We start from the raw sequence: 14,169 nt of genomic DNA, 5'->3' as shown, positions 1-14,169 counted from the left end.
AAGCTCGTTAAGTTGTTAAGTTGCTCAGTATAAAAAGAGTGTTTGTTTTCTCTGTGTGTGGGGCGTGAAGCAAAAATGTCCGAAAGCTCCGGAGGTGTTTCTGTTATCTTTCTGCAATAAACCTGTCTTTGGAAAGGCAGGCTTCCCTGTGTCCTTATTTCTTTGCTGCTGAGACTCTGAAGCTTGTACTGCAACAAGAATCTCTGCACTGGACTTAATTAATACTCTGCAAAGAGAGCTGTTGCTGGTGGCGCAGCGGAAGCGTTTACTGGACCAGTACAGAAACTCTCTTAATACCAGCATCCTGTACACAATCATCCATTCATTCACAGGAGCCTAGAAAGGATGTGGAAAACTCTCCTTTCCAGGTCAAAACAGATTCACACAATAGTTAGGCAGGCACCTGAACTGGAATGAGGGGCGGGGAATGGGGGACTGCATGTTGAGATTTCTGCATTGCAGAGGGTTGGACTGGATGACCCTTGGGGTCCCTTCCCACTCTACAATTCTATGATTCTCTGAAACGCAAGCATCACCCAGGCACACTCAGTAGGGATCCTGCCACCAAAAAGGTCCTATTTAGTCACATCCCTGGTTTTGGAGGCTTCCAGCAGATGCTACCTGCACTCTTGCAAGAATATCCACACAGGGGATGTGGAGACTTTGGGGAGGGGCCATAACTCAGTGACAGAACATCTGCTTGGACTTCGGAAGATACCCAACGGCACGCCAAGTTTCAAGGACCACTGGTTAGCAGGAGACCTACCCAGGACCCTGCAAAAGCTGCTCCCAGTCAGGGCAGAGTAGGGTTGAGGAATCGGCGGCCCTTCCAGGTTCGGTTGGACTCCAGCTCCCATCATCCCCAGCCAGCATGGCCCATGGCAAAGGATGATGGGAGTTGCAGTCCTACTGCACCTGGGGGAAGAAACAGGAATCTCACACACCTGGCCTAAGCAATTCTGGGCTCTGGGTGGGTAACTCAAGCTGCAACAAGGCAGGTCTCCGTGTGCCTGGCTTGTTTTTGGAACAGCGCTTTGGAAAAGCTAAGGATCTCGTGGATACTCCTGCAGAACCACAGCTTAAGACGTCCAGGCATTGGACCTTGGAGATATGCCACTTTTCCCATCAATATGTTTGCCTTATATAGAACAGGCCAGCTCTTTACTTCCCCAAACTTTCGACAGGTGGGTGGGAATACCTGCATTTGGGTCGGCTGATGTTGCAGTGATTGGCTGCTGGGCGGTCCCGCAGACCTGCCCAATGGTCCACAGTGGTGTGGGGAGATGGCACCCAAGCAGGAATGAACTCGCTGCTCAGCCACTGATGGGATATTCTGCAGGGAGCAATTGCAGAGGGCAGTTCCCTGGGGAGACAGCCAAACCTAGGATTGAACCCCTGCTTATGAATCAGCTGAAGCCTGTCCTCTGCAGAGACTGACAGCACCTGCTGAAACATCAAGTGGACATCAACTGCCCACTGAGGTATCATCATCTGATGGCCAAGTTGATATGGTTTCATGCGGATGACCTCACGGACCAAACTGAAACCCTGGCTGGCCGAGACTGGCCTGCAGGCTGGAAGCTCCCCACAAGTGATAAATGTGGGGTGAACTATATTGTTGGAAACAAACCCACCCACCAACCAAGGAAAGGTTGAAGTGTCTTCCCAGTGATGTGGGATGTCAGCTCTGAAACGCGATCCAAAACGTTTCACTTCCCTTAGCTTGCAAACCTTTCAACAACCCTGCAAAGTATGATTACCCCCATATTGAGAGGGGAGGGAATGAGAGGGCTGAAGCCGAGAAGGAATGGCTTACATACGGGCAACGGGAGTCATTTTTACGGCAACGGTGAGACCCGAAACTTTGGGTGGGTGGGGGTCTCCTGGTTTATTCGGAGAAGGACTCGCTTCTGGATAATTTGGGGTGGGGTGGGAAGCAGCCTGGCATACCAGGAATGGTCCCTGGCACTTCCAGGGGTCCTTCTCTCTCTGGGGGTTACAGCCGCAAATTCAACACAGCTCTCTGGAAGCTTCCGGAACAATGCTCCATGTTACCTCAGTGAACAACCCTTGTGGGTTGTCGGTGCTGCACATGCAGGTGGTCTGATTTTAAGGGGAGAAAATTGGGCACGCTCCCCCTACCTATTCCCCCTCGGGGAACGATTAAGCTTGCCCCTAACACATACAGATCCTTCGCAACCAATAGCACCTTTCCTACATCCACAGACTAGCATTACGTGGCCAAAAGAGGTGTGTGTGGGGAGACTGGCCCTGCCTCCTCCTTTTTAGGCTCAGTTTTGCCCTCATACAAACCAGCAGGGTGGGAGAAGATGGCAGCCTAGTGAGAATTTGCTCTGCCTGCTGCTGGCTCTGGCGCCACCTACTGGTGGGCTCCCCACCTTCCGCCCTGCCAGACCCAACGGGAACTAAACGCCACTGGCCAATGGTGCCAAAGCTGCTCTGTCGTCCGCCCCCCACCCTTCAACTTGAGGATAAACAGGAAAAACGCAAGAAGTGGCTGCGATCATTGACCATGGAGTGCTGCTTCCCTTGCAAGTTAGAAAGTAAAAGCATATGCAGGTTATTCACACGACTGTTAAAATGAAAAGTTTGCAATATATTTTGCAGAACGTTTCTGACGCCACTTTTCTTTTTTAAAACCATTGTTCTCAGAACTCAGATCCTCCTCCTCCCCACCCCCCCACCCACACCCACACCAGATCTATATAGAATAAAGTGCTTCATTGTAAATATTTTTTTGTTTGTAACGCTAAAAGAGAGAGTCCACGATACACGCGTCTTTTTCAGTTTCTCTTCGTTCTTGGCATATTCGGGCAACGGGTTTCAAACGCTGTAGAAAGCAACACGTTCAGAATATTACCTTTGAGGCATGTGGAGTCATGGTACGTTGCCTTTTTCTCTTTCTCCAAAGGAATACGAGGTTGTTGGGGTTATTTTGAGGGGTGCAGGTAAGACACCCCCTTTCCCCGACGCTAGCCATCACTCTGTAAAGTCTCTGGAAGAGGTTGCCACGGACAGTCAAACCGGGAAGCCTCTCTCACCAAGAGGCCCACGACGTCTTCTTTCCAAAGGATTCGGCGCCGCGGCGTTCTGTCCTGACACACCTAGCAATTATTGCACCGTCTCGACCTTTTCCCCCACCCGCCCAAGCCACAACTTTCTCGCCGCATCTTTTCCTGTCCATTTGTTATGGCTGTTGTTCCAGGGACCAGCCCTGCTTCAGTTCACACTAAAGACACACACACAGAAAAAAACCCAAATACGTAGAGAGGCAAAGTGGTCTGGGCGTTTTAGCTGAAGAGGAGCCGTGAAGTTTCAGGCAAAGGAGGAGAAATTGCCGACTTGAATACCCAACAAGACTCGTAAGTCGCCCATTGCACACGGACCTGTCCGCGCGCATGTGGGGTTCTGTTGTTGTTTTTTTGCATGCCGATGGGGCAAATCCGCCTATGCGCTGCAACTGCTCAAGTTCTGCCTGTTTTCCATGGGGCTTGACTGAGGCGTCTTGTCTTTGAAATGAACAGAACCGGCTTAGCAGTGGCACATGAGCGAACTGGCCTGCTGATTTCATTAGCCCGCAACAGAGTCCGGAATACCTTGCCAGCACCCAAACGAGGAAGAGTTACTATGATGGATTAATAAAGTGCAAAAAGGTTAAAATAATAAATTCTTTATGTTACAAAAAAAGAGGCCAGAGATCCTTGCCCAGGCCAGCTCAGAAGCATTTGGCAGGTACGACCCTAACGGAGTTTGCTTAGTGCATTAGCCCACTGATAAATTACTGGAATTAACAGAAGGCTGTAGATCAAGTGCCTGTGGCCTTATTTCCATTTCTCGGGTCCACAAAGACTCTTCCGTAGAGCCTGCTTGTCTTAAAGCCATGCAAACCGGCAAGGGTGAGAGGGGATCTGTACTTCAAGAGGGAAATCAAGAGGACTCTTCTCCTCTGGTGCGATTTCATGGACCACCAACGAGGTACAGCCTCGTCTCTCCCATTGTGCAGGGAGGAACGGGTCCCTTGAGCAACAGAGAATGAGAAGTCACAAGTCGTGCTGATACCGAAAGATGGAGGAAGGGGAGGAAGGGCTGTAGGCTCAGTGGTTAGAGCATTTACTTTGCAACCAGAAGGTCCCAGATCAATCCCCCAAGTCATCTTCTGGTAGGGCTGGAAGAAACCCCCCTCCTGAAATTCTAGGGAGCTGCTACCATTCAGTGTAGACAATATTGAACTAGATGGACAAAGGTCTTGTTCTGATATGAAGGCAGCTTGCTGGGCTCTTAAGGAATGGAAAGCTGGCCTCTGGGAGACACAACATCTAGCCACTTCCACAAATCATGGCATCAACCACACCCTGGACTTGCTATTTCCCTGCAGCTCAACTGTGAAAGGAGGTTTCCGTTTCCCCATCCCTTTAGAGCAGCCTTTCTCAACCTGTAGGTCCCCAGATGTTGTCAAACTACAACTCCCATCTCTTTCTTTTTCACCTCCCAAGGTGAAAGACTTCTGGGTTCAAGGGAAACGTAAACACTTCCAGGAAGGGATGCCATATGCCTCTGCAAAGTGGTTGTTGGGAATGGCAAGTATAATAATAATAATAATTTATTATTTATACCCCGCCCATCTGGCCGAGTTTCCCCAGCCACTCCAGGCGGCTCCCAATCGAGTGTTAAAAACAATACATCTTTAAATATTAAAAACTTCCCTAAACAGGGCTGCCTTCAGATGTCTTTTAAAAATAAGATAGCTACTTATTTCCTTCACATCTGAAGGGAGGGTGTTCCACAGGGCAAGTGCCACTACCGAGAAGGCCCTCTGCCCGTTTCCCTGTAACCTCACTTCTCGCAATGAGGGAACCGCCAGAAGGCCCTCGGCGTTGGACCTCAGCGTCTGGGCAGAACGATGGGGATGGAGACGCTCCTTCAGGTCTACTGGGCCGAGGACGTTTAGGGCTTTAAAAGTCAGCACCAACACATTGAATTGTGCTTGGAAACATACTGGGAGCCAATGCAGATCTCTCAGGACCGGTGTTAATGGGGAGAGAGTGCTACTCAGGGGCTTCACCTTAGGGAATCTAGTTGGCCACTGTGAGAACAGGACTAGATAGGATGATCCAGAAGGACTCTTGTTATGTGCTCAACCTCTCCTCTCCACCAGACGTGGCAGGATAAGCTAAAGAAGAGAATGCTCTCTTTTGAGCCATCAAAACCGACAAGGTCTGTCGAACAGCCTTTAGCACACCCCAAGATCTTCAGAGCCCAAAAAATGGAGGGCAGCGGCATTTGGTCTACAGCCTTCCACGCGTGAAGAAAACATAACGTGGCCTTCAAATTCTACGCAACTCAAGCAGCAAAGATGGCTTGAGTTGAGAACCTCAACCTCTTCAAGCTGGAGGCAAAAGACCAGGCCCTGTCGAAGAAGAAAAACCCAAACCAACGGCTGCCCACGACATTTGTGACTGACACCTGCTGGGCACTTACTGGATTACAGGCCGGTTCTGCGCCCGCACGCTCAACAGCTGGGCGAGGGCCTAGTTGTTCAAGTTCACTCTGCTGCCCGGGAAGAGAGGTGGCGGCGGCGGCAAGAGCGGCGGAGGAGGGATGCTCTGTGCGTGCACATGCATGAGGGGCAAGGGGAGCGCATGGGAATGCGGCGTGCCGTGCAGCGGGACGCCCGTGGTCAGTTGAGGCGAGCCGGCGGCCTGGGGAGCGGCGAGGCTGATGGCGTTGTTGCCGTTGGGGTCTGAGGCCACGGGGTTGCTCACCCGGAAGCACTTCTCCTTGTGGGCCTTCAGCATGTTGGAGAAGCGGAAGCGCTGGCCGCAGACGTCGCAAGGGTAGGGCTTCTCGCCCGTGTGCGTTCTGCGGTGGCGCTTCATGTTGGGTCGGCTGGTGAAGCTCTTCCCACAGATCTCACAGATATATGGCTTTTCGCCTGGGGAGAAGGGAGAAGAAAGATGGCGGGAGACGTTGTGTCATTGAAATCCTACTCCATATTGATAATAATAATAATAATAATAATAATAATAATAATAATAATAATAATAATAAATTTATTTATACCCTGCCCTCCCCAGCCGAAGCCGGGCTCAGGGCGGCTAACAACAATAAAACAGTACAACACAACACAACACTCTAAAATCATTCATTATAAAATTAATTCTAATCAAACCGATGGCAACCATTGGGCCAGAGCTCTGCAAAGATTGCCAAAGGAGGGCGTCAGGCTGGGCCCTGGCCAAAGGCCTGGTGGAACAGCTCTGTCTTGCAGGCCCTGCGGAAAGATGTCAAGTCCCTCAGGGCCCTAGTCTCTTGTGACAGAGCGTTCCACCAGATCGGAGCCACAGCCGAAAAAGCCCTGCTCTGGTTGAGGCCAGCCTAACCTCTCTGTGGCCTGGGACCTTCAAGATGTTTTTATTTGAAGACCGTAAGTTTCTCTGTGGGGCATACCAGGAGAGGCGGTCCCGTAGGTACGAGGGTCCTAGGCCATATAGGGCTTTAAAGGTTAAAACCAGCACCTTAAACCTGATCCTGTACTCCACCGGGAGCCAGTGCAGCTCGTATAGCACCGGGTGAATGTGATCTCGCAGCGAAGACCCCGTAAGGAGTCTCGCCGCGGCATTCTGCACCCGCTGGAGTTTCTGGGTCAGTCTCAAGGGCAGCACCACGTAGAGCGAGTTACAATAGTCCAGTCTGGAGGTGACCGTCGTGTGGATCACAGTGGCTAGGTCAGGGCGAGAGAGGTAAGGAGCCAACTGCTTAGCTTGGCGGAGATGAAAAAATGCCACCTTTGTTATAGCTGCAATCCGCGCCTCCATGGAAAGGGAGGAGCAGAAAGCTACTTCCGACCTAAGGAGGAGGAGGTGTTGCGTGCTTCCCGCCCCCAACACTTGCACGGTGGCTGACTCCCAGCCCCGCGCGACCAGGGGAATCCTCTGATGCGTCGTTCCCTGGTCAGCCAATTGGCTGGCTCAGGGGGTGTGGCTCACCCCATTTAAGGGCAAGCGCGGCAGAGGAGCGTCCTCTTTTGCCGCTGATCAGCTGGGGAATTTCCCACCCACCCACCCTTCAAGGTTCCTCCTTTGACCTTGCTATGGACTTCGGTTGGTCGCCGTTAAGGGGCCTGGCAGGAATTTTTCCACTTGGCAAATTGGCACCAGCCACTTGGTTTTTTCGCCTACCTCGTAGCAAATCGTCACAACTTCTACGGTTTGGCGGTTAGGCATTGGTCGGGGTATTGTTATGTAGATGAATGGGGGGAGGAGCGACATCACCTCCCCCGGATAGTGAAGGGTAGTCCGGTAAAGGACTCCGGGGGGCGTGGCCCCGCCCGAAGCCTATGAAGGCCAGGGCCCAAGGCACGCCCCCTAGCAGTGACCCCGGGAGAGTGCCTAGTTGATGTGCATCAGCAGGACTCCCCCTGCTGGTGTTAACCCTTCCCGGACTCTCAGACAGACAGACTGAAGCCGGAGAGTTGATTAGGACCAATGCCTAAGCCAATACCGCTCATCACCTGTAACCAATAAAGTTGTGGCCAATTTTAGCCCATTAACCTAAATAATGTTGTCCGGTGTCTTTATTTCTACTGGTGGGAGGGAGGAACTCGCCACGCAACTCCAATGTATAGTTAGCAGAGTAACAACTTAAACACGTTGCAGGATTCCCAAAAAATAGGCCAGAGGCCATTGTATTTCATCCAGCAGAGCTTTACTGCTACTGAAAGCAAATGCCATGAGAAAAGCACACCCGGAACTCTGGCCAATATAAATTTCAGTCGTGGGAGTGGTCCCTACTCGCAAATCAATAGTCAATTGTAACAAAAACTAATCCATTCAAAAGTATGTATTCTGACAAGGAGTACAAACTCAAACAGAGATTATAAACTCAAACAGAGATTACAAACTCAAACTCATAAGGATATGTATAACACAATAATTCGTTACAGAATTAGAGAGAAGAGTTTATGAGTAGAGATAAATTCATGTTAGTCCATAGTCAGATATATTGGTATGTTTAATAACAAGAACCCCAACTTATTTAACTGAAGGCAAATGAGCAAAATGGTCGTAAATCCAATACATTCAGGATTTGGCCCTGTCCATAAGAAATCCAGTTGCAGCAGACTTAACTTAAACTTACAATAACTTATAATAAGTCTAAACCTTAATACTAAGCATACTATGTACAGCAGTGGTGTCCAAACTTTTTTCAGAGAGGGCCAGATTTGATGAAGTGAAGGGCCGTGAGGGCCGACCAAAGAGCCAACTGAACTTGTTAACCTTTGTTTAGGATTGAAGTTGTTGAGCTTTCTTTATGATTTTACCCCAAAGTTGTTGAGCATTTCTTAGGATTGAAGTTGTTCAGCTTTTTTTTTAGGGTTTTACCCCAGGAGATAAACTGCCACAAGGGCCGGATTAAAACGACCAGAGGTCCGGATTAGGCCCCCAAAACGGACTTTGGACATGCCTGATGTACAGAACACCACACCAGAAGGGAAAGAGATAGAAAGAGAAAACAAGATTCCTTCTGGTCCTTCTTTTATAGTCAGCGTGACCTTGACTGAAAGAGATAAGAGAAGCAGTTAAAGCCAGCTGAACTCAGCTCCCCTGAAGGGATAACCCAAACATCAGGAAGCTTCTGCTTGCTTCTTTCACACAGAGATGCTTCCAGAAGAGTTAAGTAGAATACAGTGGTGCCTCGCAAGACGAAAATAATCCATTCCGCGAGTCTCTTTGTCTAGCGGTTTTTTCGTCTTGCGAAGCAACCCTATTAGCGGCTTAGCGGATTAGCGCTATTAGCGGTTTAGCGGCTATTAAAGGCTTAGCGGCTAAAAGGCTATTAGCGGCTTAGTGGCTTAGAAAAGGGGGGGAGCGGAAAAAATCGCAAGACTCGTAAGACATTTTCGTCTTGCGAAGCAAGCCCATAGGGAAATTCGTCTTGCGAAGCGCATCGAAAAACGGAAAACCCTTTCGTCTAGCGGGTTTTTCATCTTGCGAGGCATTCATCTTGCGGGGCACCACTGTAGGAACGATCTCTACATATCAGATGTACTTTCTGTACTAAGAAATGCAATCTGACACTCTGGGATTAAAAGGAATTGGGGGGGGGGAAGAGTGGTGATGCCAGTGGGGTCTTTGGGAAAGCTGAGGCCTAGAAACTTGTTCAAAGTTGGGTAATTTAATATAATTACCGTATTTTTCGCTCTATAAGTCACACCAGACCACAAGACGCACCTAGTTTTTGGAGGAGGAAAACAAGAAAAAAAATATTCTGAATCTCAGAAGCCAGAACAGCAAGAGGGATCGCTGTGCATTGAAAGCAGCAATCCCTCTTGCTGTTCTGGCTTCTGGGATAGCTGCGCAGCCTGCATTCGCTCCATAAGACGCACACACATTTCCCCTTACTTTTTAGGAGGGAAAAAGTGAATCTTATACAGCAAAAAATACGGTATATATAATCGATGACTGGTAGAGCCAGTTTAGCAAAGTGGTTAGAGTGCAGGACTATTATCGTTATTCTGATTATTGATTAAAGTTGTATACTACTGCCATTCCTCCAAAGATCACAGGGTAGTTCGCAACAGAAAAATGCAAAATGACCTGAGAGACCAGGGTTTGAATCCCCACTTCCCCATGAAGCTTACTGGGTGATTTGGGGCCAGTCACCGCTTCTCAGAATTATTTACCTCACAGGTTTGCTGTGGGGGTGATTCTGGGAGACAGAACCCACCTACCCACAAAGCCTCCAGCTTTCCAGAATTCAGTCATGGTTTATTGTTGAGGTTTTGTTATGGTTGCTGTTTTGAAATTATAATGGTTGCTTATGTATTATTCTCACTGTTGCAAGCTTCTTTGAGCCTATTTCTTTCTTTGAGGCAGTGTACAAATACGTGGGTTACACTGTGGGCTAAACCACAGAGCCTATGGCTTGTCAATCAGAAGGTCGGCGGTTCGAATCCCTGCGACGGGGTGAGCTCCCGTTGCTTGGTCCCTGCTCCTGCCAACCTAGCAGTTCGAAAGCACGTCAAAGTGCAAGTAGATAAATAGGTGCCGCTCTGGCGGGAAGGTAAACGGCGTTTCCATGCGCTGCTCTGGTTCGCCAGAAGCGGCTTAGTCATGCTGGCCACATGACCCGGAAGCTGCACGCCGGCTCCCTCAGCCAATAAAGCGAGATGAGCTCTGCAACCCCAGAGTCGGCCACAACTGGACCTAATGGTCAGGGGTCCCTTTACCTTTTACCTTTACAAATAAAGTGATAATGATGATATATCTATTTACCTACCACATTTTCCCCTGACAGGAGACTTAAGGCAGCTTAGAAATAAAAATAAGAACTGCTAAACATGGGGGGGGGATCGTTAAATAACGACCAAACATGGATAGAATTAAAACTACATGCATATATAAAATATGTTGAAAATGACTGTAATAAAAAGAGCACAGCACCAGCCCTTTAATTAAAAGCAGTCCATTCCCCCCAAAACTGTTGGAACAAGAAAGGATTCGGAATTTTAAAGAGAAGTTTTGCAAAACCGCTCGGAATATAGGACAGGACAGAAGAGGTGGGTCCGTGACGTTACAGGCGCTGGTCAGTCAGTACTGTGCGCAGCTGTGGAAATGGGGCTGGACTTAAAAGATTGGGAAGGCAAGAAGCGGGAACTTGGCTGGCTTGTCCACCCCGAGCCATGGATCCCTTACCTGTGTGAGTTTTCATGTGCTCGTCAAAGTACTGCTTCATGTTGAAGTCCTTCCCGCACCACTGGCACATGAACTGCTTGTGACCGATGTGGATGCTCATGTGAGAACGGAGTTGGTACTTGTACTGGAACCTCTCATTGCAGTTCTGGACAAGGGAGAGAATGGAGGAATGGAATAAGGAAAGGCAGGAAGTTTGCATGAAGGAAAGGTCTCTGTTGTATTAAACCAAGAGGTCCATTTCATTCGGCAGTTTTATTTACATTCTGCCTTTCCTCCCAGGGGCTCAAAAATGACATATTATGCTCCCATCCTTCCCATGGCATTTTACCCACAAAACAACCCTGCGAGGCTGGGTTCCTCAACCTGCCATAGAATATGAACACACCTGTAAATATATACTTTATACACTGTGCATAACAGAATGTTTTTTTTTAACTGTGTTTAGAAAGCCCAGTTCATATCATGAGCTCTGTTGCAATAAAACTGCAAAAACATCCTGCACTTTTATAAACCAAAACAGAACAAGCGTTACTCCAGGCTTCCTCAATAATAATAAATAATAATAATAATATATAGTAATAATAATTTCTTATTTACTGTATTTTTCGCTCTATAGGACACACTTTTTCCCCTCCAAAAATTAAGCGGGAATGTGTGTGCGTCCTATAGAGCGAATGCAGGCTGTGCGGCTAAGCCCAAAGCCAGAACAGGGAGACGGAGCGCTCCGTCTCACTGTTCTAGCTTGGGGATGGCTGCGCAAAGGCAGCGGGGTGAAGGACCCCCGCTACCCTGAGGAGGCTTCGAAGGCTGCGCTCTGGGGGCTTCAGGCAGCTATCTGCAAGCCTTCGGAGTGCAGCAGGAGTTCCCGCTGTGCTCCGAAGGCTTGCGGATAGCCACCTGAAGCCTGGAGAGCGAGAGGAGTCAGTGCACACTGATCCCTTTTGCTCTCCAAGCTTCGCTTCGCTGGAGAGGTGCTGCACAGTTTTCCCTCTCTGCGCAGCTCCCCTTCAGTGAAGCGGGAGGAGAAATGGAAGGGGCTCCGTTTCTCCTGCCGCTTCGCTGAAGGGGTGCTGAGCAGAGAGGGGGAGTCCCCCCCCCATTCTCCCCCTCCTATGGTCCAGTGCGTCCTATAGAGCGAAAAATACGGTATACCCCAGCCATCTGGCTGGGCTTCCCCAGCCACTCTGGGTGGCTTTCAACAAAATATTAAAATACAGTAATGCATCAAACATTAAAAGCTTCCCTAAGCAGGGCTGCCTTCAGATGTCTTCTAAAAGTCTGGTAGTTGTTGTTCTCTTTGACATCTGGTGGGAGGACGTCCCACAGGGCGGGTGCCACCACCGAGAAGGCCCTCTGCCTGGTTCCCTGTAACTTGGCTTCTCGCAGTGAGGGAACCGCCAGATGGCCCTCAGAGCTGGACCACAGTGGGAATTACTCAGATGGGAATTGTAGTCTCAAAACATCTGGAGCAGGCTTCCTCAACCTCAACCCTCCAGATGTTTTGAGACATCATCCCTAACCACTGATCCTGCTAGCTAGGGATCATGGGAGTTGTAGGCCAAAAGCACTGGGAAGGTCGAGGCCGAGGAAGCCTGGACTAAGAAAATGCAGCCAGCCCAGACTCATGCATGGAGTTTCAAACACTCAACCTTTCTGCGTGGAAGCAGGATGGATATGGGCTGCAGAAGAAGAGGACTTGAATACAGATCCATCAGACCAAGTTCACACTGCAAACTGGAAACTGGAAAGCAGAAGAAGATAAGACTGGCTGAACCTGGCTCTCACCTCACATTTGAAAGGCTTCTCTCCCGAGTGCTGCAGAGAGTGCACCTTCAAAGACATACTTCGCTTGAACGACTTCCCACACGTTTCACAGGTGAACGGCATGTCCTTGGTGTGGGCTGCAAAGCAAGGGAGAATCGTGGTTACCAGGGAAATCTGTACGGTTAGGAATGATCCCCGTCGCGGGGATTCGAACCTTTGGTCTCCATCTTCCATCTCTTTTTCAGACTACAACTACCATCACCCCTGACCACTGGTCTTGCTAGCTAGGGATGATGGGAGTTGTAGTCCAAAAAACATCTGCAGGCCACCAGGTTGTGTGTGTGTGTGTGTGTGTGTGTGTGTGTGTGTGTGTGTCTGGACCAGCCTTCCTCAACCTGTGGGTCCCCAGATGTTGTTGGACTACAACTCCCATCACCCCTAGCTAGCAAGGCCAGAGCTCAGGGATGATGGGACTTGTAGTCCAACAACATCTGGGGACCCACAGGTCGAGAACTGCTGGTCTGGACTGAACCGCTCTTTTAAAGGCACCGATAAAAGCAAACACTTGAAAAAGGGTTACGTGAAATAGTTAGAAAGTAAGATGAAGACAGGCTTGGAAAGGGTTCGTGGGGCAAAGCCTAGAACCCTGATTTGCGCCCGAGAAGGTGGGTCATCTGCACAGCGCTGAAACGCCGCCTGGTGCTGCGTGCTCCTCAGGGGGTGGCAAACCTACTGCTGTCCACTCACCGACCATGTGCTTCCGGACATGCGCCATCGTGTAGAACTTCTTCTCGCAAATCTCGCAGGAGAACTTCTTCTCCGCGTAGCCGTGGACGATCTTGTTGTGCTCATGGAGAGACCACAGCTTCTTGAAGGCTTTCCCGCAAGTGATGCACTGCAAAGGAGATGGGGAGAGTCAGGAGAACCTGAGCCTAGCGAAAAAATTGTGCAATTCATAGAGTTGGAAGGGGCCATGAAGAACATCTACAAGGCAGGATTTAGATTTGATGAGGCCCACCTAGGACTTGCTGATCAGAAGGTCGGCGGTTCGAATCTCCACGACTGGGTGAGCTCCCGTTGCTCGGTCCCAGCTCCTGCCCACCTAGCAGTTCGAAAGCACGTCAGAGTGCAAGTAGATAAATAGGTACCACTCCGGCGGGAAAGTAAACGGCGTTTCCGTGCACTGCTCTGGTTCGCCAGAAGCAGCTTAGTCATGCTGGCCACATGACCCAGAAGCTGTACGCCGGCTCCCTCGGCCAGTAAAGCGAGATGAGCGCTACAACCCCAGAGTCGGCCACGACTGGACCTAATGGTCAGGGGTCCCTTTACCTTTACCTAAGCTACTGAAGGTAATGGGGCCCTTTATATGTCCAGCTGTCCTTTGTCAACAACAAACTGTTTGATTTGAATTTTTTTGGATGGTTTGTTGAATATTACTTCATTTGATAAAACTTGTTTGTTTTAAAGTTACAGTGGTACCTTGGGTTAAGAACTTAATTCGTTCCGGAGGTCCGTTCTTAACCTGAAGCACCACTTTAGCTAATGGGGCCTCCCGCTGCCGCCGCACGATTTCTGTTCTCATCCTGAAGCAAAGTTCTTAACCCGAGGTACTGTTTCTAGGTTAGCCGAGTGTAGCCTGAAGCGTCTATAACCTGAGGTACCACTGTATTATGATTTTTTGTAATATATT

At 49.4% G+C, this 14,169-nt stretch overlaps 1 protein-coding gene and 1 long non-coding RNA gene across 2 annotated transcripts in view; both read right to left on the bottom strand.

The window, feature by feature from the left end:
* Nucleotides 1-14,169, bottom strand: part of ZBTB47 (zinc finger and BTB domain containing 47) — a 416,665-nt gene that overhangs the window by 7,291 nt on the left and 395,205 nt on the right. The window contains exons 4-7 of the mRNA XM_081163706.1: nt 13,227-13,374; nt 12,501-12,616; nt 10,716-10,860; nt 298-5,953 (exon numbers count right to left, since the gene is read on the bottom strand). Coding sequence (XP_081019832.1) covers nt 5,550-5,953; nt 10,716-10,860; nt 12,501-12,616; nt 13,227-13,374 — 813 coding nt within the window. The 3' untranslated portion in view covers nt 298-5,549. The remainder of the gene's footprint in view (nt 1-297; nt 5,954-10,715; nt 10,861-12,500; nt 12,617-13,226; nt 13,375-14,169) is intronic.
* LOC308569772 overlaps nt 1-14,169 on the bottom strand; it is a 126,942-nt gene that overhangs the window by 7,291 nt on the left and 105,482 nt on the right. The gene's annotated exons all lie outside the window — the stretch shown is intronic.

The sequence above is a fragment of the Podarcis bocagei genome (genome assembly GCF_964188305.1).
Source record: "Podarcis bocagei genome assembly, chromosome: 12".
NCBI lineage: Eukaryota > Metazoa > Chordata > Lepidosauria > Squamata > Lacertidae > Podarcis > Podarcis bocagei.
This window is presented reverse-complemented; position numbering and strand designations above follow the sequence as displayed.